Source organism: Vigna umbellata, chromosome 7, assembly GCF_029865625.1.
Source record: "Vigna umbellata cultivar VRB3 chromosome 7, Vumbellata_1.0, whole genome shotgun sequence".
Classification (NCBI taxonomy): domain Eukaryota; kingdom Viridiplantae; phylum Streptophyta; class Magnoliopsida; order Fabales; family Fabaceae; genus Vigna; species Vigna umbellata.
Window position 1 is genome coordinate 39025286 of NC_142171.1, and position 25291 is coordinate 39050576.

At 34.6% G+C, this 25291-nt stretch overlaps 1 protein-coding gene across 1 annotated transcript; it reads left to right on the forward strand.

Moving 5' to 3' along the window:
- Positions 1-1369: 1369 nt before the first annotated feature.
- On the forward strand, positions 1370-23513 carry LOC124834941 (guanine nucleotide exchange factor SPIKE 1). Its single transcript, XM_088093840.1, has 30 exons — positions 1370-1650; positions 1726-1888; positions 3375-3502; positions 3628-3731; positions 3846-3901; positions 4063-4160; positions 4273-4410; positions 5082-5393; positions 6673-6948; positions 7633-7800; positions 7904-8101; positions 8211-8254; positions 9233-9302; positions 9980-10141; positions 11836-11943; positions 12121-12158; positions 12906-13050; positions 13260-13386; positions 14600-14793; positions 17055-17185; positions 17529-17604; positions 17722-17832; positions 18305-18487; positions 18668-18811; positions 18980-19153; positions 19475-19822; positions 19921-20253; positions 20417-20602; positions 21263-22237; positions 22903-23513. The coding sequence occupies exons 1-30, from the start codon at positions 1591-1593 to the stop codon at positions 23155-23157; spliced, it is 5505 nt and encodes a 1834-aa protein (XP_087949966.1). The 5' UTR covers positions 1370-1590; the 3' UTR covers positions 23158-23513.
- Positions 23514-25291: the final 1778 nt, after the last annotated feature.

Here is a 25291-nt window from a genome sequence, read left to right on the forward strand (position 1 = left end):
TATATTAAAACGCACTCACAAAGACTCATATAACTTTAAACATACATGGGGGACCACCAAAACGCAATGAAGAACGCAAACCAAACCATAGGGGACCACAATCCAATATTATACTTTCCCAACTATAAAAAGCAAGACAATAAACCACAAAAACTTACCTTCCTTCAGATTAACCTCCACTCCAGTCAACACCTGCTTCAGCGTCGCGCTTCCAAGGACACAAGGTCCCACACTTCACCTCGTGCTTCAACCTTTTCCACACGCACATGCACCGGTAATTCACCCACCAACACTCGCGCATCCACTCGAACAATAACGTCTTTCTGATTCCTATCCCACTCGCGCATCCACTCGAACAACATCCATTCTTTCCCAACTCTGACACGACAGGAGCCCTAGAATAGAAAAATCCCCAAGTTGATTTTGATTTCTCCCTTCCAGAGATGTTTCAGCAAAAAAAACATTAAGTTTTTCCAAATTTGCCCTTTGTTTAATTAATTTCAGCATGGATTATACTATATTTACTTCATTCAAAATTTCTGAGTATTAAAAAATTGCATTCACACACACCACGTCACGCACTCCTTAACGCCGTTTTCTGAAATTGACGGAAATGATTTATTTGCATCAAATTAACAAAAATAAAGATCTAATTAAGACTTCAAATATAACAGGGACCTATTTCAAATTTGGGACGAAAATAGGAACCTATTGAGACATTAAACCATTTATAAATGTTGTTTACTAAATAAGTAGAATTATACTTTGTGCGTGTTTGTCAATTTATATTTCTTTTTAAAAACAGATATTTTTCTGCAATATTATTTTTTTTTTAAAGTGAGCCCTATTTTTTTTTTCTCAAATTAGCGAATTTTAAAAATATTTTAATTAAAAGAGGAATGTCTTTTTAATTTGAAGAAGTTGGTGTTTAACCATCTTTGTAATAAATGAGTAGAGACACACTGCGTGTTACCAAAACAAAAATCAACTGTTATCAGAACAGAGTAAACAGTTAAAAAAGTTATTATAATAGGAATAAAATATTAAAAAACTGTGTAAATCAAAATGAAATCAAATCAGTGTGAAATATTATAAAGTTGTATTAATAAAAAGAATTATTTAAAACTTATGTTTATGGTACCTTTTGCTTGTTAACAATATTTTATTATATTATCTTTGCATACATAAAAGGAAAACTGTGATTTTTTTCTTGAAATTTTTGAAACAGTAGAGAATATAGCATACCAGAATAATGAAGCTGAGAAAAAAATAATAGAAAGAGACGTTGGGTCCGACACCACTCTGCTGTGTATGTACATATGAACCCTCTTTGGAGTTTTCTCTCTTTGGACTTCTTTTGACTTCATTTCGCTCTATCTCTCTCTCTCTCTCCTTCTTCTTCTTCTTTTTCCTCTCTGCACTTCAACAACCTTTTTCTTTTGGTTCTCTCTCTCTCATCCTTCTCGCAATGCTTCTTCGCCTTCTTCCAGATCCGGCTAATGCTCCACATTGCGCGCTGTATTTCTAACCTCTGATCCCGAAGCGACGCCGTCTCGCCGCGTTTCTCGTACGGAAAACCCTAGATCTACGATGCTCCACCTCCGGCAACGACGCGACGCCACGCCGGCCACCACAAGGTGGCGCAACACGGTAGGTAACCGTTAGCGAGTCCTGGTCGAAACGTTGTGGTTTTTCGAAGTGACACGTAGTTTGGTTGTTGTGCAGTTTGAGGAGAATCTGGAGCAGTGGCCGCACCTCAACGAACTGGTCCATTGCTATACCACGGATTGGGTCAAGGATGAGAACAAGTACGGACACTATGACTCCGTTGGAACTCCGTCGTTTCATAACCAGATATATGAAGGCCCTGACACTGACATTGAGACCGGTATTTGTTTCTCCCTCTATTTCTCTTTCTCTTTTCAATTTTTTTTCATTATGTATAGTTATTTACTGCCTTTTATATTCTTATTAGTTTCTACATTATGCGATTTTTGTTTTTCTATTTTTGGAATGGGCTTTAAATGTGATTGTGGTTAATTAATGGGATACGGCTAGTTATAGCATGTGAAATGGACGGAGACTGGTGTTATTTTTCTTTTATTACTTTTGGCTTCTGCTCCTTCTTCATTCGTTGTATCAGTTTACTATTTGTTTTGATAATATTCTCCGTAAGGAAAGATCAAACAAGTTTCTCTAGCATAAGTTAAAAAAATAAGCTTTGGGAGAAATTAACATGAGAAAAATTCTACTAACTAGTTTTTAATTTTATGCATGGTATAATTTTAGCTCAAAGATAAACGTAGTTTAATTTATTTTCTCCAAAGAGTACTTGCGTATAAGTTTATCGTAGCACGACCTTTTGCATTCTGCTATTTGTTGTTTTTACCTTTGTTAAAATCGTGAAACGGGGTTTACATGGGAACGTAGTTAGTTACTGGGATAAAGCTAATAATAGTATGTGAAACTGATATCGGTATCTTTTTCTCTTGGACTTTTAATTTGTTTTTTATTTTTGCTTCTTGTTTAACACACCAGCTTGTGTATTCTGTGTCGTAACACTCTCGAGATCATGCGGGTGGTGGGTTTAGGGTTGTGTTTATTTGCAGTTAGTGTTTTTAGTTTTGCATTTTGAGACCGCTTCTTTTTCCTAAGAACTTTTAGAAGAGAAAAATAGGAAGAAAAATTCAAACTAGCTTCTCCATAAGCTAAAATTAGCTTATGCTTAATTTATGATGAAAATTTAAAAAATTTATACGAAATTTATTTGTTGAATCACATTTCGTATAGATTTTTTAAATTTTCATCGTAACTTCTGCATAAACTAATTTTAGCTTATAGAGAAACTCATTCTTTTTTTATTGTTGTTTTTTTTTTATTTTCCTTTCCTGTCATAATAGCTTCTGCATTTTTCAATTTTATGCTTTCATTTTTCTAAATTATGAAATGGGTATTTATGTCACCTTGACATTGGTGTGCAGAGTATTCACCATCTGTTGATGAGTAGTCTTTGCTGAGAAACCTAATCACCTTTTGTGTGGTCTTCTCTACTCCCAACCATGTTTTTTCTACAAAGCTAAAATCAGCGATAACCTGATTAAGAGATTCAAGTCTAGTTCCATTTGGACCAACAAAATTTTGTTTATGAGTAAGGGGTTTTAATGTGAACTGGCTAATACTAATAATGGCATATGGCAATGGCATATTAAAAAGGGGTTTTGTGTGTTAAAAAGGGGTGCTTCTCTTTCTTTTTGCCTCTGCTTCTTCTTCCTCATACCAACTTTCTCATTCTGCATCATAACACACTGGATAGCATATGGGTGATTAATGATTGTAGGAAGTGCTTTTTTAAACTAAATTATTGGTGTATGCAGAAATGCGGCTTGCTGGGGCAAGGCGAACAAAGGGTGATGATATCAGTGAAGATGACGCACCAAGTACTTCGGGAAGGCAGTTTCCAGAAGGTGCGGATGGTGACTTGCTTCATGCAGATGTTCCAAAGGTTGTTGATGGTTAATTCCTTGTTTTTATTCTGTTGGAGATTCTCTGCTAGTTTACAACTCAAGCTTGTTAAAACATTATTGATACAGATTTTGGTTTTATTTATTTATTTACTTGGATGTGCAGCATATTGGTCAATCTCCCCTTCCTGCTTATGAACCGGCATTTGATTGGGAAAATGAGAGGGCATTGATATTTGGACAAAGGATACCGGAAACTCCTATATCGCAGTATGGCATTCGTTAGATGTTGTTTCTGAGTAGAGTATATTTTGATCTTCTTTTGCTGTTGTTTTCACCCAACTAAGTTTTTCCTTGTCATTCCTTTTCTGTTCGGCATTTCAGTGGAATGAAGATATCTGTAAAAGTTCAGTCTTTACAATTTCAAGCAGGATTGTTTGGTGAGTGTTATGTTGTTGATATTGGGTGGATAACGTGGTAGACAAATTGCTTCATCTCTTTGTGAAGCTGCCAATGCTATGCCATTTAATTTTAGTGTTTATGCTGAAAGTGGGTTCAAGTGTCTGACATGGTGCTCTGTTTCTGTTCTCTTGATTTGTAGAGCCCTTTTATGGTACAATTTGCTTATACAATAGGGAGAGAAGAGAAAAGTTGTCAGAAGACTTTTACTTTCACGTCTTACCAACAGAAATGCAGGATGTAAGCTATGCAAGTTCAAAGAACTTTTGTGGATTTTTAATATATGAAATCAATGGATGATTTTGTAGTGACCATGATTTACCCCCATCCCCCCGTTTTTTACAATTGCCAGGCCAAAATTACATATGAACCTCGCGCAGTCTTTTACTTAGATGCACCATCTGCTTCAGTTTGTTTGTTAATCCAGTTAGAGAAGCATGCTACTGAAGATGGCGGGGTTACTGCTTCTGTTTATTCACGTAAAGATCCAGTATGTATTGCCATTTTACCCCTTTGTTGTCTTTTTTGTGCTTTAGCTAAGAATTTTGGGCAGAGCATTTACTATTATGCGTGTATGTAAAGTATATAGGAGCATCGTTTGGACCCACAATGTATGATTTCACAAGTAAGGTGAAGATTTTGATCATCCTCCTTGGGGATCTGCTCTTTATATAGGGAAACTGTGAAAAAGGGTAAGGAGAAGAGAGAGAAAAGGGAGAGTAGAAGTGTAATTTCCTTTATATTGGACTTGAAGATTTAATGAAACCATATGCTGCAGCAGGAAAACACATTAAAAAAGAATGGGAAGCCAGGCACTTGAACTAGGTTTTTAACTGAGGATATTAATGTGATTTTGGTATTGGGCAATTCAAAAAATGGAGGAAAGACATTATTTGTTTTTTATTTAGTTTTTTTGGACAGGTGTTCATGGGATGCTGGTAACAAAATTTAATTATTGGTTGAATTGGGAGCTCAGGCCTAAAACTGCATTTTCTGGCTTGTACTCTATATTTCTCTCTCGAGAAATCAATTTGGTTCCTGAATTTTTTTCTGGCTTATTGTGGTTCTTGCTTATTTAGGTGTATAATTTACTGGGTGACTGTTTTTTGTGTGTGAAATGATGCATTGGATGGGCTTTTAACATTCACTTCACTTGGACAGGTGCACTTGACTGAGAGAGAGAAGCAAAAACTTCAGGTGTGGTCTAAAATCATGCCTTACAAAGAGTCCTTCGCATGGACCATTGTATCATTATTTGATAGCAGTATTGGTGCAGCTTCAGTAGGGCCTGCTTCCCCGAGCAGCCCTCTTGCTCCAAGTGTATCTGGTTCAAGTTCTCATGAAGGTGTTTTTGAGACTAGTGCAAAAATGTCTTTAGATGGAAAGCTGAGTTACTCTAATGGGAATTCTGTGGTAGTTGAGGTTTCAACTTTAAATAAAGTAAAAGAATGCTATACGGAGGAATCACTTCAGGTGTGCGTTTCAGGTTTCCTGTCTTTGATTTTGTTCTTCAGGAACAAAATTTCTCGCTTAATTTGCTGAAGAAAATAGAGATTTGGTGAATTGCTTGTGTTAGTCGGCCCCTGCAGCTCTATTATTTATTATTATTATTATTCAGATTGAGGTACATTAATTGTAAAGCTAAAAAATATAACCCTAGGATAATGATAAACCAGCCACTATACCCAGATGTTAATTATGCTATAAATAAGTATGGAAACGGTTTCCAGCAGCCGTAAATGCATAACTTGTGATTATGAATAGTACTGATGGATATGGAGAGCCATATAACCTCCTTTTAACTGCTAGTCAAGATCCATTTCCAATGACTCTGACAATCATGAGGCGTGATATTACAATTATTCAGCATGCATTAAAATATTTTTTATTTATTGAATTTTCGTCTCATAGGTTTTCATTACTTATTGTTTCATTGGTTTTGTTCATATGCACTGTATTACACTTCTTTAGTATGCTTTAAATATTTATTTATTTGTTCCTCTTATTTGGGTTTTGTCTATCTACTCCTCCATGAGATTAAAATGTTAATTTGTGATTGCATCGTCCTCTATGATCAATTGTTTATTTTATTCAATATATGTAAATCAATTTTTTGTTATAATAATACAAGAAAGGAGCAGATCCTATATAATCAAGAATATCTAGATTATATATGTATTATTAGGAGCATTTTTATTTATTCATGTAGAGATATCAAATCTCCTCTATTTATTGTATTGATTACTTTTTCTCAATATAAATGAAACATTGTGCTATTTGAGAAACACAGTTTAAGTTCAATGCCTCTCTCTCTCTTTCATATAGTTACTTGAGATCTAAAACAGAGAAAAATAGTTCTTGAGGGCTTAAACACCTCTACACTTACATTTATAGGAAACAAAGTAACTAACCACACTCCTTTCCAACTCACTCTTAGTTGGAACACTCCTTTCCAACTCACTCTTAGTTGGAACACACTTGAACACAACTCATACACAATAACCAATAATTCTAACATAGTTTAACAGTTTTAATTGGTCTAATTTTTGGGTTTCTAAAGGTTATGTAGAGGTGTAGGTTTGGTCCATATGACACTGCTGTCCCTCTTCTTATAATATTAAGTCTCAACTTTTGGTAACTGAGCATTTTTTCTTTTCTTGAGAAGACAGACTTCTCTGATTGCTATGATTAAAAAAGTAGAGTTCGACACTGATCTTTTTGTTGTGGCTGGTATTTCATGAAAAATGTTTAGGATCCTAAACGTAAGGTGCACAAACCGGTCAAAGGTGTTTTGAGGCTGGAAATTGAGAAACACCAGATTTCCCATGCTGATTTGGAGAATGTGTCAGAAAGTGGAAGTATAACCAATGATTCTGTTGACCCAGGGGATCGTGTTGCAGATTCACTGTCTGGAAAGTATACTAGTAATGGCTGTGATGATCCTCAGGGTAGCATCCCCAGGGTAGTATCTCCAGCTTCCGGAAATGGAGCAACTCAACATGGAAATTCAGATTTTAATGCTGAAGATGTAAGTATTATGTCTTTTTATCGAGCTGAAAGACTTTAGTTAGTAGACTGGATTAGTTTTTGTAGAGTAGAATTTACTTTTTTTAACGAATTAATAATAGATTTTGTCCTAGAAGTGAATTTGAACTGAGTTCTGGTTGACATTTTCTTTTGACTTGGTCTTTTCAAGGAGGATAGTGGTAAGTAGGGATATTTTAGTGTATGATCATGGAGACAGCTTTATAGTGTACTGTACCATGTTAAGTTTTATCATTGTTGAGTAAAATAAGAGAATAAAGTTACTAGCTATTAAAAGATAACTCGTGCATTGTTACACCAAATGCATTAATGATGTGGGGTGTACATGCAAAATTGTCCTAAATTGGACATACCTGGTGTCATACGGGTTTCATTGTTGAATGATTTATGGCTTAGTCATAGCAGAAGACGAAATTTATGTATATTCTTGAAACAATTAAAGTAGGGCCTAATTTTCAAAACTTGGTCTTTCTTTCTTGGTTGTTTCTGCTCATCTTGTTCACTTCGCTAGGGATCTTCTAATGTTACTAGTCTGTTGTATTTGGTTAAGACAATGATGTCAACAGTGCTTAATTTTGCTATGGTGGTCATGATACTGTGGTTTTGTGTAATTCTATTTATATATGCCAGGCCTCTGCTAATGTGCTTTATATTGATTAAAATATAGTTCCATGCATTTGACTTCCGCACTACAACAAGAAACGAGCCTTTTTTGCAACTTTTTCACTGCCTATATGTGTATCCGTTGACACTAAGTTTGGGTAGGAAAAGGAATTTGTTTATACGGGTTGAACTCAGGGAGGATGATGGTGATATCCGTAGGCAGCCATTGGAGGTAGTGTCCTCTATTTTATTTCCTTATTTGTTTATCTTAAAAAAATCCGTTGCTCTTTATACACTTTCATCTTATTTTTTTGTGTGTAACTCAATCTGCTCAGGCAATATATCCTAGAGATCCAGGTGTGGATGCATCTCTTCAAAAGTGGAGTCACACTCAAATTGCTGTTGGAGCTAGGGTTGCTTGCTACCATGATGAAATTAAACTTTCCCTCCCTGCTATGTGGACACCAACGCACCACCTTCTATTTACTTTATTTCATGTTGATCTGCAAACGAAATTAGAGTCTCCGAAGCCAGTAAATTCATTCACGCATTCAACTCAATTTATTGTTTTTTCGTTCCTTTCATTTTACCACTGGTGTCTGGGGCTGAATATTGATGATTCATAATTATACTTATTTACAGGTAGTAATTGGATATGCAGCCCTTCCTTTATCTTCCCATGCCCAGTATGTTTCCTTAATTTGGTCTTTTTTCCTATGATTAAGCTTACGTGTTAATATTAACTAATGGTAGTTCTTGGCTGTTTGCTGTTGCTTAGTGAAACTAAAATGTACTGGTTGGTTACCATAGCATACTCAATTACTATTTTAATTACACAAGAACTATGTAGGGAAACAAGAAAGTTTTATTGATAACTATCACATTGATTGCATTCTCAGCTCCTCTCTCTGTAACGATCAACATCTCTAAAATAAGGAAATAAAATAATATGCTGAAATAAATAGGAAGTTTCTAAAGATATTTTTGTCCTAATTATTTACAATAATTATCGTAGTGTTCATGGCAAGGCTGGATCTAAAATTTTACATATGATGAGTTAGAAAGATTTACTTGTTTTCGTATTCTTATGGCATGCTGGTTATATTATATATCTTTTCTGATGGTATCCATAAGCAGATTAACTAATTGAGACGGGTCATGAGAAGCTCAGCCTATAGCATATGTGCATAAGCTATTAGTTGAGTATAAGCACCAATTTGAGTGTGAGGCAGTTAAATATATGTTGTATGTATACTTACCAAAATACAAAGCTTGCGGGATTATTTAATGAAAAAAAACACAAAAAAGTCTTGCGGCAGGCATTGCACATCTTTATTTGCTACATTGTTTATGATAATGTCTCTCGCTCCTATGGTTTCAGTCTAGATGATACTCAATATATTTTGCCAATGAGACTCTTCATTTATGTTTTATCCATTTCCTATTTTTCTTTTATATTCTGAGAACTAGTTTTGTCTTGAAGGCTTGGTGCATAGTTGGTTCTGCACTTTGCGGCCAAAATGTTTTCTTTTCTTTTCCTTCAGTTTACTAGAGTGTTTTTTTTTTTTTAAAAAAGAGAAGTACTCCCATAAAATTGTCTCCAAACATGCACTTATACTCCTAACTTGGTATATGGCAGCTTATGATTTCGTTGTTCTATACAGGCTGCGGTCTGAAATAAATCTTCCAATTATGAGAGAATTGGTTCCTCATTATCTACAGGATTCAGGACGGGTGTGTTTATTACTGTACACATATGTTAATTAACTTTCATGCATTACTTGTTATTCCTTTTCTCTCTGGGTTCTGTGAACCAATGGTATGTTTGGACGAAGGATAGGAAGGTTTGCTTTGTTTAAGAGTTGTATGAAAGGGTGAAGAGTTCCTCATGTAAATGTTCAAAACCTCCCATATAAGTTATATCTACTTGAGACTGGAAAGTATGAAAAATGCCTAAGAGAGTTCAATGAACTCGTAGCTAATCCATTCATTTTTATGTTTCTTACATCAGTGGTGAAAACAAGAAGTTGAACAAATATATCAAGTTAATTTTTTACATAAGTTAAGCAATCCTGACATAAGTGTTACGACCCAAGCGCAATGTATAGGAGTTGAATCCTAAACTCCCCTATTGGAATTTTGCACTCCCCCAGTACCAGACATTTTAAGTTTTCACAATTTTGGAGGATATTAAATATTCAAAGACAATGAACAAAACTTGTTAGAATGGTGCTTCATGCATTAGTAAACTTATAGTATGGTTGTCTATTTCTTTTAAAATTGTAATGATGGTTACTGGTCTTTGAATTGTATTGTACTGCTCTTGATATTATGTGGCTCTGGATTGGTTTCTATTATTATGTTTGAATTTTGAATCAGCTCATTTTATATCGAGTTCTTATTTATGATAGGAGAGATTGGATTATTTGGAAGATGGGAAAAGTGTGTTCAGATTGCGTTTACGACTATGTTCTTCATTATACCCTATCAATGAACGTATTAGAGATTTCTTTCTTGAATATGATCGGCATACTCTTCGAACAAGTCCACCATGGGGTTCTGAACTTCTGGAGGTATCATTCTTGTCTAGTTTTTTTTTCTTTTTTTTTTTTTAATTTTGGTGTTCTTGTTTGTTGTATTTGTTTATTCTGGATTTGTGTGTACGTTGTATATTGTACTCGTTTTGGGGGGCTACTTTTTCATCTTCATTCTTGAACTGGAGGGGACATTTGGATCCTTTTGACTTATGCATACTCGCTATTTGATTCATAATGACGTCTCATTGCTTTTTCTTTTTATAAATAATTGTTTTCAGTAGTGGAGGAACGAAAAAATGGTTGATGGAAACCATAAATTAGCTATCTTTGCTTCTCACTGTTTTCCCCTCATATGTTGGTAAAAACATTATTGGTTTTTTACGGCTTATTGGAAATCCTATATTGACTAGTGATATGACTAATATAGAGTATACAAGTGAAGGGCAACTCTCGTCTTACATTTTTAAGATGGTATTAGAGCCCATCCTATAAATATTACTTGAGATCTAAAACTGAGAAAAATAATTCTGAAGGGCTTATTAGACCCTTCTCAATTCTCTTATTTATATAGATAAAACTGATACAATAGATGGATGGAAGATGAAGAGATTGTCCTAGACTGCTAGGAACAATCATTATAGATAACCCAACACACAACTACCTACTTTAGGCCCTGTTATACTAATCATAGGTAGACTTAATAATTATTCTAACAATATTAAAAGAGCCACCTTGCATATTATAAATGCACCAAGTCCAATAGTGATGGGTCTGAGGGGGTATGCATTGGGAACAACCCAAATCTCATATTGAATAGAGATAAAGTCTGAAAATAATAGCATGTGTTGTTAGGCCTATTTGACCGACCACTATTTGGCCATTATACATTTGTAGATGTCTAGTCTTACAAACTTCATACTCAAGATTTCAAATCCTCATTGTTGAAAGCAGTGTTAAAGATCCCATATTGACTAATAAAATGACTAACAAGATGCAAGTGAAGGTTAATCCTCATATTATAAGTCGGTTTTCTGGATTGATTTAGATTCTAACTCATGTTCTAATGTAACTTAACTGGGATTAATGGATAAATTTATAGATTTATCGTAACTTTTCTTTATAAGATAATAATTATAGGAAAGAGAAACCGGAAAAAAATAATAGCTCTTGATGGTATCTCAATTCTCAATTGATCCTCTCTCAGGTGTTCTTTACATATAACGTCTTTCCAAACTGTTCCGGCCGGAACCTTTTGATGAATTATAAGTATTTCAATATGACAATGAAAAGATAAACATTTCTTCCTACAACAATGATAAGATAAACAGTTCAACGATCCTAACCTTTCAATTGATACCAAAGGAAACTTCACCATCTTTAGTATCACATGTCCTGATAGAGGAGGTAAAAATAGGACAAAATCATTGCAGTCGATTTATTTTGTCAATAATTTTTATGTTTTATTATATTTGGTTCCACCTTTTCTAAAGGAATGGGTTTAGCAAGCTCTTCTGGTCATATAGGTTCTATTATCAAGTCAATGGCCAAGCCTTAATAATATATTGTAAATTTAAAATTTTTTAGAAAAGTTCTAGGTTTTGAGCTATTCCTAAACAGATTGCTGACTTTCTGATGATGTACTCATTGCTTTGTGATTTCTTTTACAATGTATACATATTTCATGGGTTTCTCTTTTTCGAATGATTAAGATTCACTTATTCTGGATGCAGGCTATTAATAGTTTGAAGAATGTTGATTCCACAGCTTTACTTCAGTTTCTTCACCCAATTCTTAACATGCTACTTCATCTTATTGGCAATGGTGGAGAAACACTCCAGGTTTGCAAATGAGTTAGTTCTTTTTTTTGGTTAAATTTTTTTTTTGATAAAAGTGCCCTGGAGTTGCATTGACAGTTATAGTAGCCCTTTATATTTTATTGGTCAATTTTCTCTCTCCTTTCATTTCTCAAGTGGGTTTGCTTCTTTTGATATTTACCTTTCCACTATTGTTTTCAGGTTGCTGCATTTCGGGCCATGGTTAATATCGTAACCAGGTATGCCTTGTAGCTATATTTGATCCAAGTCAAATGAATTTAATTTGATGTTTGAAAACAAATTAAGGGGCTGGTTGGCTTGAAGAAAAGTTTCCTGTTTTCACTTTTAACAACAGCTCTTGGTGTTTTCATGTATAAATCTTTCATATGGTTTAGGAGCTCTTGTTCTTTGATTTGTGCGTATAATTTTTTGCTTAAGCTCTGTGTAAGTCATATCTCTATTCGATGTGAGACTAAGAATATCCTTCTTGCGATCAGGACTGTTCCAAAAAGACAACAATTAAGGCTTGCTAAGGGAGACCACAATTACAGTGGCTTTCCAACAGCATTGCTATACCATAGTACTTTATTTTCTTATTGACTTTGCCTAGAGTAAAATGTTTTTGCTTGAGATCCTTAATTTGTGACACCTTTGCTTATAGAGGTATTAAGAACTTCAAATACAGTTTCTTGATCAAACCACTTTGAAGGACGGAGACCTGGAGTGGGAGAACTTCGGGCAACCAGAAAGTATTTGTTATTACTTGTATAGTTCATGGTATTTGTGTCACATGCAATTAGTAAATTGGCATGCAATCTGTCTCATTCTTTAACCAGATATGCAAAATGGAAAATAAGTAGGGTAAAAGACACATGAATTCATAGGCATTAAATCTTTGATTTGACAATTGTTTATATCCTTTCAATGTTGTGGGAAATTTACTTAGATTTTGTATCTGTGGTTTGGAATATGTGAGTTTAATGTAGGGTGCAGCAGGAGTCGGTTGATGATGCTGAAAGAAATCATTTTCTAGTCAACTATGTTGACTGTGCTTTTGATGATTTTGGTGGTCGTCAACCACCTGTATATCCTGGACTGTCCACTGTTTGGGGAAGCTTGGCACGAAGTAAGGTACTGGCATGTTCATTATCATTCGTTCTATTTAAGATGTGCTCCCTAATTTTTACTTTCTTATTTGTTTAACTTTTAGTACTTGGATGAATTTCTTGCTACCGATAGATGATCCTAACAAAATCAGCTAATTATGATTAGCATGATTTCTCAAATATTTGTTTCTGTTCACCCTTCATGGTAGTGAATAAAATGGGTTTATATTGCAGGCCAAAGGGTATCGTGTTGGACCTGTGTATGATGATGTTTTGGCTATGGCTTGGTTTTTTCTGGAGTTAATTGTTAAATCAATGGCATTGGAGAAGACTCGCCTGTTCTATCACAGCCTTCCAATAGGTACCTTTTAAAGCTTGTTTGATCAATGCAATGTTTCTTAAAAAAATTTAGTCCTTTTCAATTCTACCTAATTCCTTCCTATTTGTTATACCACTATGAGGAATATTGGTATAGGGGGAGCTGGGGAAACAAACTTGGGTTTAAGGACTAGATCTTTCAATCCTGGCTCCAAAAACTATGGCTTTTTCTTTGTCTGGGCTGCTTGAAAATTTTAAAAGTAGGTAAAATAGGTCGGACCTATTTAGAAAATGCATTAAATAAGTTAGGGTGTTATACATGTAGTTGTGGTGGGATCAAACTACATTGCTGTAAATCTACCAAATGCTAAACCATTCAATAATTTTTTATTCAATAAAAGATAATTCAGAGAGAAAATTAAGAGATGGAAGTGTAAATTGTATTTCTGAGAAGCCAAGTTATGATGTAAATTTAGTATATTCAGCTAGTTATAGTTGACTGTGTATCCTAACTAACCAAACTAACTTCGTCCAACAAACAGTTAAGTAACAGCTTGACTGTTTACGTTCAATAGAAATCAGATATTTGATAATTTTTTCTCCAAGCACAGTTTAATTAAAAGTTTCTTTTAGGAAGATTATATTTTCAAAAATTAGTTTAATTCAATCTATTGTGTTCCTCATTCATGTACATGAACATTAATGTAACATATACTTTTGAAACATGGATGTGGGCCTTCATCTGAACAACTATTTTTATGATCGCATCTGTTATTTTTTCATGCACATAGATTTTGGAGTCTACATGTATCTGTCTCACCATATGTTAGGCCTGTTGTCAAACACTTGGATATTGCCTTTTTGCAACAAAATGGACTTTACAGTAGAGAAGTGAACATGCTTATTTATCAATGCAAGTATGCATCTCAATGGTTTAGTGTTATATAGTTTGGTTGTTCCCATTGCTGGTTTTGTGTATTAGATTCACTGGAAAGGGTTTGTTTTTATTTTCTATTGTTGTGTTTGCAAGTCAAATTAATCAATACAAGTATGCATCTCAAGGGTTTAGTATTATATAGTTTGGTTGTTCCCATTGCTGGTTATGAACTAGATTCGCTGGAAAGGGTGTTTTTTTTTTCTTTTGTTGTGTTTAAAAGTCAAATTAATAACCAAAATTTAGAATTACGCCATTTCTTAATTGGCTTAACTTCTGGCTTGAATGTTGATCTTGATTTTTTCCCCTTTATTTTGAAAAGGTGAAGATATCCCACCAATGCAGTTGAAGGATGGTGTATTCAGATGTATAATGCAGTTGTATGATTGCCTTCTCACTGAAGTGCATGAGCGCTGTAAGAAGGGTTTAAGCTTGGCAAAACGCTTGAATAGTAGTTTGGCTTTCTTTTGTTATGATCTTCTATCCATCATTGAGCCACGACAGGTTTTTGAGCTGGTATGTATTTATGAGTTTGCTCCCCACGTTTATATGTATTTGGATTTTATTTTTTCTTTACTTTAAGAATAGCTTATGCATATCAACTATAAAATAAGACTTTCTATTTCTAACTAACATAAGACAGTCCTTTTTCAGTCTGTGTTGTTGATCCTGAACTAAGTTAAATTACATGATCAACTATAATGATCAGCTTGCAGACATTCTAACCAAGTCTTTAAGAGGACCTAAAGTTAGGTTACATGTTCCAAGCTTGCTACATAAAATTTATATTTTCTAAAAATTTATATTTTCTAACTTGAGGGGGATTGTTTAATAATTGTTTATGATTTGTTGTTTAGCATTTAAAAAACTTTCCTTTTTGGATGTATCTGATTTTAGCGTCAAGAGTCATAGCTGTAGCATTGTACTTGTTCTGGTCTTTTCATATATATATACATATATATATATATATATATATATTTATATTTATATAATCAGTGTTATAAAAAGTCGGGTAAGTTGTTGCCATGGTGGAGTTGTAGCTTGCCACCACAACATGGCACCATGGTGCCATTGCGGTCGCATTTGGCCTCAAGAACGCAGATGGAGGAAATAGAATACGAAGAAAGTCTAGAGAATATTAGGAAATTTGTGATCTCTTTGGAGAGGAAGAAGTCCCAAGTCAGTGCAACCTGACCCAGACCCAACTCAAAGAACCCTATTTTTTTGAAAGGGTGGTGATAGACAAACATTCCATATAAACACCAATCCTATAATTTTTATTTTAAAATATAAAATAATTTAAGAAGAATCATTACAAGATTAAAAATATTACTTTCCTATCAGGTGTGTCATAGGGGTAGAAAAACATTTTGTTGGTCATGTAAAATTTTCCTTTTTAAAAAGTAGTTATGGGTCCTTTATAACCCAACGCAAGCCCAATAAATTAAAAAAACAAAAAATGGGTTGATTCATTAACCTGACCCAAACCATGTCCTAAATTAAGGAACCTAGCCTTAAATTAATTTAATGGCAGACCTGTTGTGCCACCTTCATCAACCGGTAACACTGTTGGCTGCATCTTGTTCCACAGCTACCACCACCGACCGACTGCAAGGCCATAGTTAAGATGCAGTGCTATCATTGCAATTGCATCACCTGCATTCTGTCTTTTTGATTTCTGTTTTTTCCTTTTCAACGTTAATTCTTTTGTTGGTCTCTTCTTTTCTTTTTTTTTTCTTCATTGTTCTACTCAGTACTCATTCTCTGAAAAACTGAAACCCTTCAGTACTTATCCTCTGAAGTAGGAGGGCAAAGGGAAGATCCTATTTGAAGATGAGGATTATTTTGTCTTACACACCCTTTTTTTTGTTAGGAGGAGCTAAGGATTAAAAGTTTGGAACATTTATCTTTAGTTGCGTCATTATTTTAAGTCTTCCACTTGGTGGTGTTTTATTTTTATTGTTATTTGAATTTTTAGACTTATTATTAGGTTGTCTTTCATTATTTTTGAACGACAATAATATTTCTTGTAAATAGGGGATTGTTAGAATGGAAATATTCTTATCAGTATTTAGGAAATATATACATTCATTCCACCAGATTTTATTTCCTTTTTTAAGAGAATGTGATTGTTACAAATAAAGGAGTTGAGAATCTAATTGACATGATTGTAACTAATAAAATATTTCTTTATCCCCTCTCATTATTCAATATATCTACTTAATATTGAATTTGTTTTGTCTGATATACTTCTGCCATAACCAACTGTGACTTTTGATAGATTTCTGCAAATCTTGGGTTACTGATATTGTCCTTTAGCCGACACAAATTTTGTCACAAATGATCAAACACTGGGTTTGTTTACCAAATTATTAAGAGGTCTTTGGATAGGTTTTCTTTGTCACAAGTTTGACACATACAAATTGCATTCCGGTAGTTGAAGAAGAGTCTATGGACATGTATATCCCCTAGGTGGGGTAAGGCTTTTGTTATTTTGTTGTGGTCATATACATACTGTGTATCATGAAAAGATAGTTAGTAAGACAGTTGTTTGTGTTTATAATTATGTTCATTATATTAGTATCTTGTCTTTGGTATACTTGAGACCTATTCAAAGTTTATACTTCTGTTTTCTAATTTTGTAATGTGATGGTTGCTTGTACATGCTAAATCTTGTTTTGGTTGGGAAGTGTTGCCTCTTGTATTTTGGTGTTCTTTTCCTAACCTTTTTCCTTGCTTTAAATCTGCTATTTAATGCAAACTTAATTGTGTGGCAGGTATCATTATATCTTGACAAGTTTTCTGGTGTTTGTCAATCAGTTCTTCATGAATGCAAACTTACCTTTTTACAAATAGTATGTGATCAAGATCTTTTTGTGGAAATGCCTGGAAGGGACCCTTCAGATAGGTACTTTATCATGTTTCATCCTTGACAAAGATAGTAACTTCACAATATCATGAAGCATGTGGTCAGATTTTTTAAATCAGTTTTTGAACCACTATTATGCATTATGTACTTCTAGCAATACTGTTTATTGATTATATCAGTTGTAGTATACCTATGATGACCTCTCTGTTTGGACCTGGTTTTCTTTCTGTCACATTTGGATACTTTACTGAACCGAAAGGTGATGAATACAACTTTGGAACATATTGAATAACATCTGTTTTTACTGGTGATATTTTATTGTACCGGTGTAAGTTGCTCAGGGGAAACTCTGAAGTTTTATATTTCAATTCTATTGGTATAGGAACTACCTTTCTTCTGTATTAATACAAGAACTCTTTGTTACTTGGGATCATGAAGACGTGTCTTTACGAGCAAAGGTGAGTATATTTAGAAAGGGTAAAATCTTGATTATCTTCTGCCTGACCAAAGTGCTATAATTTCTGGTTCATCACACATTTATTTGCTATTATCAACCTTGTCTATCCAATTTGTAGGCGGCAAGAATCTTGGTAGTGCTCTTGTGCAAACATGAGTTTGATGTGAGATACCAGAAGCCTGAGGATAAGTTGTATATTGCTCAACTATATTTTCCACTTGTCGGACAGGTGTATTAAATTATGTTAATTATTATTTGCTTGCATTTATTATTTTAGTTGAAATATTTGTGTGGATTCCCATGTCATACTTGGGAAATCTTCCCCTCTTGAGTTATTAAGCTCAATCCATTTCTAATAATATGATTGATATACTAACTACTTACCATTCTTGCTTTTTAGTTTCGTTCCTACAAGTACTGTGTAGTAATCAGATATCTTTGAGAGAAGAAACTTAATTCTTCACCAATATTTGTCTCATGTGATAGTAGTGTGTAATTGAAATTACAGATGTGTGGATTTGAAGTAAAATTGTGACTAGTGGGAACCTTATGATGTTGGGCACAATTGTTTGATTAGTTAATATATTTTGTAATATCACGTGGTGAATGAATGTGATTCTCTGTTCACTTAATTATGTTATCAATTTTTAAACTGTTTCTGAATGTGCAATTTCTCTAATGTATTATTCTGGTCTTTTCAGATATTAGATGAAATGCCTGTTTTCTACAACCTCAATGCTGTTGAAAAGCGGGAAGTTTCAATTGTAATTTTGCAAATAGTTCGAAACCTTGATGATGCATCCCTTGTCAAGGCATGGCAGCAAAGCATTGCCCGGACTAGATTGTTTTTCAAGCTCATGGAAGAATGCTTGCTTCTATTTGAGGTTACACTTTGTGAAGCAAATTCAGTTATCACTTGTCAATCCTGTGATTCCTTGTTGATTAATTTGGAATTTTGATGTTGCTGAGTATTTGTGCTAATTGGGACAACATTTCTTTATTTGTCCTCTAATCTTGGTTTTGTCAGTTGTCATAGTTGTTCTGATAACTGTCTTGTTTTACAGCACAAAAAACCTGCTGATGGCATGTTACTTGGCTCCAGTTCTCGCAATCCGGTAGGTGAGGCACCTGCTTCCCCTAAGTACTCTGACAGACTTTCTCCTGCAATCAACAACTATCTGTCTGAGGCCTCACGGCAAGAAGTCAGGGTGAGCCAACTTCTGTAGAGCTCATTAGCCAGTACTAGTACAGAGTTCTAATATGTTTTTCTGCTGTTTGATATCTTTCTATATCATGCTTTCTTATTTGGCTTAAGTACTGGATGTATGTAGGTGTCTGCATTTTGTGCATCTCATTCATTAACTTTTTTTTGGCAGCCTCAGGGAACACCAGATAACGGGTATTTGTGGCAGAGAGTTAATTCCCAGTTAAGCTCCCCTAGCCAGCCATATTCTTTGAGAGAGGCTCTAGCTCAAGCACAGTCTTCTAGGATTGGAGCTTCTGCTCAAGCACTTCGAGAATCTTTACATCCACTTTTGAGACAGAAATTGGTAAACTTTTTCTTCTGTAGTTAAATTTTAATTTGTTTATGCTTGAAGCTCCTTATTACTTTTCTTTCTGCTTTTAAATTTTAATTTGTTTATGGGTCATGCTTTAAGCTCATCATTACTTTATTTTATGGGTCAAAGCTTTGCATGCTGTTATGCACAGTTTCAAATTAATCATCAGCTGCAATGGCTCTTAAACTTGGATGTATTTTCTGTTCATTTGAAAGAATTCCCACCCACTTGTTTTTGTGCTTCTCTTTTTTCTGTTTACTTTTGGTAACTGACTCTACATTTTCTTTTGTTATGGATGTGTATATATTGTAGGAACTTTGGGAGGAAAACTTGAGTGCCTCAGTTAGTCTTCAGGTTTTGGAGGTGACTGAGAAATTTTCCATGATGGCTGAATCCCACAGCATTGCAACTGATTATGGAAAACTTGATTGCATAACAGTCGTGTTCATGAGCTTTTTATCCAGAAATCAGCCATTGACATTTTGGAAAGCATTTTTTCCTGTATTTAACAGTGTTTTTGATTTACATGGGGCAACTTTGATGGCAAGGGAAAATGATCGTTTTTTAAAACAAGTCACTTTCCATCTCCTCCGGCTTGCAGTTTTCCGAAATGAAAATATTAGGCAAAGGGCAGTTGTGGGCCTTCAGATACTTGTGAGGGTATGTTTTCTTCTCTTTAAACTTTATAGATTGTTATGTCCTTTGGTTTCATATCCTATTAATGAAATCCTTATTTTTGGTTTGTCCAATTTGTGCAGAGTTCATTTCATTACTTTATGCAGACAGCAAGATTGAGAGTCATGTTGATTATCACATTGTCTGAGCTAATGTCTGATGTGCAAGTTACTCAGATGAGATCTGATGGGAGCCTAGAGGAAAGTGGCGAAGCACGGCGACTTAGGAGGTCTTTAGATGAAATGAAGGATGAAACTAAAAGTTTCTACCTGTTGAAGGAGTGTGGATTATCTGAGAATGCTCTTGTGGCCGTACCAGAAAAAATAACAGAGAATAGATGGTCCTGGTCTGAGGTGAAATATCTCTCTGATAGCCTTCTTTTGGCCCTTGATGGCAGCTTGGAGCATGCGCTATTGGTAAGTTTTATTACTGATGCATCATTGTAGGCTTTAATTGCAGCGAGATTTACTATTCAGAATTGCCATTTAATAGGTAGAATCTATTTGGAATTTGCTTTGTGTTTAGTCTGTATTAGAATTACCGAGTTGGCAAATAATTGGTTTAAAATGTCTGTTTCAGGCCCCCATGATGACTATGGATAGATATGCTGCTGCTGAAAGCTTCTATAAACTGGCCATGGCATTTGCCCCAGTCCCTGATCTTCACATAATGTGGTTGCTTCATCTATGTGATGCACATCAGGAAATGCAATCTTGGGCAGAAGCTGCTCAGTGTGCTGTTGCTGTTGCTGGTGTTGTAATGCAGGTAAAGGCAATTGATTTATTTATAGATGAATTGTACAACTTTTTTCCAGAAAATACATAAATGGTCGTGAGGGACATATTTAGCACTCAGATCTTATTAGTGTCAACATGATTATAAATATTGGTGTATTTTACTGAGGATTTTCAATTATTGATTCTTGGATGTTTTGCTTTTTGAGTAAAATGTGACGAGACCAATTATGCTTTGAATTATCATGCTTGTTCTTCCTATCTAAAGACATATTATATTGCAATTTGCTCGTGCCCTTGAACGAATGTTAACTCTGATTATAGATAGGTTGCCCCCTTGTTGCTAATATTTTTTCTTGTTTTATAATATTAATTTTCTTCATGTTTTGTACCCGCTTGTTTGGGGGTTGTCAGAAAAAATTAAAGCCTTGGGATAGTGCTAACTAACCTAAGATTATTAATTATTTTAGCATTGTTAAATATAAATTTAAGGAAACCAAATTGTAGTGCTCATTCTTTTGATTCTTCAAATACTATTGATATTTTTATATTTTAACTACTGTAATGGCTGCCCTTTCCATTTTAGGGACCATTATCATTTTTAATTTATGCCATGGGTTAGAGCAGAAAAGTTCGTCTGGTTTATATGGTAATACTATTGTTCTTACTCCATTTTTAAATTTTAATGCAGGCTCTTGTTGCCAGAAACGATGGTGTGTGGAGCAAAGACCACGTTGCTGCTTTACGGAAGATTTGTCCTATGGTCAGCAATGAGATCACCTCTGAAGCATCTGCCGCTGAAGTTGAGGGATATGGTGCTTCAAAACTAACTGTTGACTCTGCCGTGAAATACTTGCAGCTTGCTAATAAGCTCTTCTCACAAGCTGAACTTTTTCATTTCTGTGCAAGCATTCTTGAACTTGTAATCCCAGTTTACAAAAGTAGGAGGGCTTATGGACAGCTGGCTAAATGTCACACGTTACTTACCAATATCTATGAATCAATTCTTGAACAGGAATCTAGTCCAATTCCTTTTACAGATGCAACATACTATAGGGTTGGATTTTATGGTGATAGGTTTGGGAAACTTGATAAAAAGGAGTATGTCTATCGTGAGCCTCGTGATGTACGTCTAGGTGACATAATGGAAAAACTTAGTCACATATACGAGTCTAGAATGGATGGTAATCACACTTTGCATATTATTCCAGATTCTAGACAAGTGAAGGCAGAGGAGTTACAGCCTGGTGTCTGTTACCTTCAGATTACTGCTGTTGATCCAGTCATGGAAGATGAAGATTTGGGAAGTAGGAGGGAAAGAATTTTCTCCCTCTCTACTGGAAGTGTTCGAGCCCGGGTATTTGACCGATTCTTATTTGACACCCCATTTACCAAAAATGGCAAGACTCAAGGTGGATTGGAAGATCAATGGAAGAGACGTACTGTTCTTCAGACCGAGGGTTCCTTTCCAGCGTTAGTAAATAGACTATTGGTAATCAAATCCGAGTCCCTTGAATTCTCTCCAGTAGAAAATGCAATCGGAATGATTGAAACACGAACAGCTGCATTGAGAAATGAGCTTGAAGAGCCTCGAAGCTCTGAGGGTGATCAACTTCCAAGACTTCAGAGTCTACAAAGAATTCTCCAAGGCAGTGTTGCAGTACAAGTACGTTTTAGTATTGGTAGTCGGATATGGTATCGTATGTTTTCTGCTATCTTTATATATTCGAAAAAAGTATGGATACAAGTATTCTTGATTCTAAAAATCGGACTGGACCGGCTTGACTGGAAAACCAGGGATTCGGTTGGGTGCTTGGTCCAAATAAACTACTGAACTGGCCTTGATAAAGCTAAAAAGCTGTTAACAATGCATTGATGATAATTGCTTAAATACATTTTTTTATCTAAAAAAATAAAAGTCAACCAAAGTATCTGTCATTTCCTCTTTCATTTTAGATGTAAACTTGTTATTGTTAATAGACATTATTGTGTATTGTCTTGAAACTTAGACCCAAATGTTGTGTTTTATTTGTACATTTATGTTACTAATGTTTAAAATCTATACAATGATGGTTATTTAAAATTTAGTGTTATAACGTTATAACATGGCTTTTATATTATTTAATTACTATTATGTTAAAACCACTTTGACCTCAATTCAAGCATTAACTCAGTAAAAAACATTGATTCATTGATCGATCTGGTTACAAAAGAACATAGTTTGTATTTCTAGTAATCCTAATATTGGTTGTTGAAATTAAAACCCAAATTTAAATATACATGCATCATTCTTTGTTTTTCTAATGTGACAGCACACTTGGATTTGTACAGGTGAATAGTGGCGTCTTGAGTGTTTGCACAGCCTTCTTGTCTGGGGAGCCTGCAACAAGGTTGCGGTCACAGGAACTGCAACAACTAATAGCAGCCCTTCTTGAGTTCATGGCTGTTTGTAAACGTGCCATTCGCGTACACTTCAGATTGATTGGCGAGGAAGATCAGGATTTCCATACACAGCTTGTTAATGGTTTCCAGTCACTGACAGCGGAGTTATCACATTACATTCCTGCCATTCTCTCAGAGCTATGACAATGGTACAAGTGTTGCTTAACATTGCTTCCATGTGTTAGTAGAGTTTTTTTCCTGGTTTCCTTTGCCATCACATGCAAAGATCTGTAATTGCATTTGCATCATGGTACGTATATTTAGAATTATTGGAACCAGGTGATTCAGGAAAAACACGATTCATCCTGTTTGTGCATCACGATGTTTCTAATTTCCCCACTTTCCCCATTTTAGTTTGTGGTACGGGGAATGCCATTTGTGTAATATCTTAATTGTTCAAGTGTTTAGCCATACAGCTATTGTGAATGTGTACTATTTTGTGTACATGAGAATGAATCCTAGGGCATTCACTTCACAATTCAAGAAAAAACTATTCCTAATTCCTTTTTCCAAATGATTTTATATACTTAAATATTTATCTTCTTGTAAACCCAGTTTAATATTGGTCATCGTTCCATCCATTTTTAGTGCACAATTTTAAATTCTTCAGAATAATGTTAGATTTTAAACATATCTGGCTTATGATGATGAATGGACAAAAGAACATTGGCTGGAAAAAATTATGTTTAATACTGTTGATAGATTCAAATACAAGTAAACTAGGCATTTGCTTTGTTTTATTTATATTTGATTTTTATTCAAATGTTCGTATAATGAGTATTATTATTTAAGTCCATTTAATTGATATTACTTTATTTAATGATTTTGTTATTCTTAAAACAAATTTTAGTCTCGTGATTTAATTTTTAAGTACTTGATTCTAGTTATTATATCTTAACAGTATAAGCCTACGTTCGATAGAAATTTCAGATTATTCTTTTTATTTTAATGTTACAATTATATATCAATCAATTTGTTTAATTGTATTTCATTATGTTTTCGTAACTCTTTTTAATATTAATTACATCGTAACACAAAAATAAAAATAAAGGTATACTTGACATACAGAATTATCCTTTTTAAAGTTATTAATTTAAAATCATTGATATTCCGTGTTATTTGTAGTCTTTAAGTTTAACTATAGTTAACTCGAAACACTCATTAACGCAAGTACTAATAATTTTTTAAAAGTATGATAATTATATTATGTGTAATATATATAAGATATGTGGTCTTTAAGGTTGTCTTTATTTTAAATATACGTTTCTAAAACATTACTTAAATTACTTAATACAGTGACAATGAATCTTAACACTAAATTAATCTTTTCATATTTCAACTCATCTTCACTTATCATAACTTTAGTTTATATCGTGGTTTCGCTAAGGATTAGTTTAGGATCGAGAGACAAATATTTCTGACGTGTCTTCCTTACTTCTGAAAGTCTAGAACGTCTGAATCGTTCATTTGGATGTTCGTTTTCAGTTTGAACCGCTCAGTTGTCACCTATTCCGATCGGTTGTACTTTTGATCAGAGGGGGAGATATACCTGTAAAAGGTACTCCGACGCTCAAGTAAGGAACTGTTTAATGAACTGTTTATCACACTTGAATATTTGAGTCTTATAGAGTGATTTGAACGTAAGTAGAATGTAAGTGAAATGTAGCTGACTTTTGGTCCTGTCATTGTATTTATAAGTGTTTCATAGACCAAATAATAACAAACTTACCTGGAGATTCGGTTAGTTACTCATAAACGACTTTATCAATATCTCTAATCAGATCTTTGGTTATTTTAACCGTCTGTTGGGCTTTTGGCCCAATAACGATTTAAGCAATAGTAGCTTAAACGTTGGCCCAATTATGGCCTAGTATTGATATAGCGGATGGACCGAACGACCCTTAGTGGAGGGACCGAATGGTGCTGAGTGTTAACCGTTCGGTCCATAGTGTATAGCATACATATGCCCCCTAAGTCCGAGTTAACCATAGTTAACTATAGGACTTATGATAAGGTATTTGGGGAAGCTGTGTTCGGCGCTCCTTAAGCTTTCATTTTTCCCTGCATCAGGAAGCAGACTCTAGGAGTTTACTTAAAACATTTTGTAGGTCAATGAATCTTGGGTGATAGTTCACGGAGAATGTTCCTCACTGAACAGTTCGCTCAAAGTTGGCAAAGTGGTTTGTCCCGTTTTATAAGGCCGGATTAGATTCCACAAAGAACGTTTGTAATCGTTCGGCTTTGACCTAGGAATTCCTGGAGAACTTCCTAGTGAATG

Excerpts from the sequence above, each read along its gene's own strand:
- LOC124834941 (XM_088093840.1), top strand. The coding sequence starts at position 1,591 with ATGCTCCACCTCCGGCAACGACGCGACGCCACGCCGGCCACCACAAGG. Across the intron at positions 7,801-7,903 it reads TCCGTAGGCAGCCATTGGAG|GCAATATATCCTAGAGATCC; the intron begins GTAGTGTCCTCT and ends CAATCTGCTCAG. Across the intron at positions 12,159-12,905 it reads ATGGTTAATATCGTAACCAG|GGTGCAGCAGGAGTCGGTTG; the intron begins GTATGCCTTGTA and ends AGTTTAATGTAG.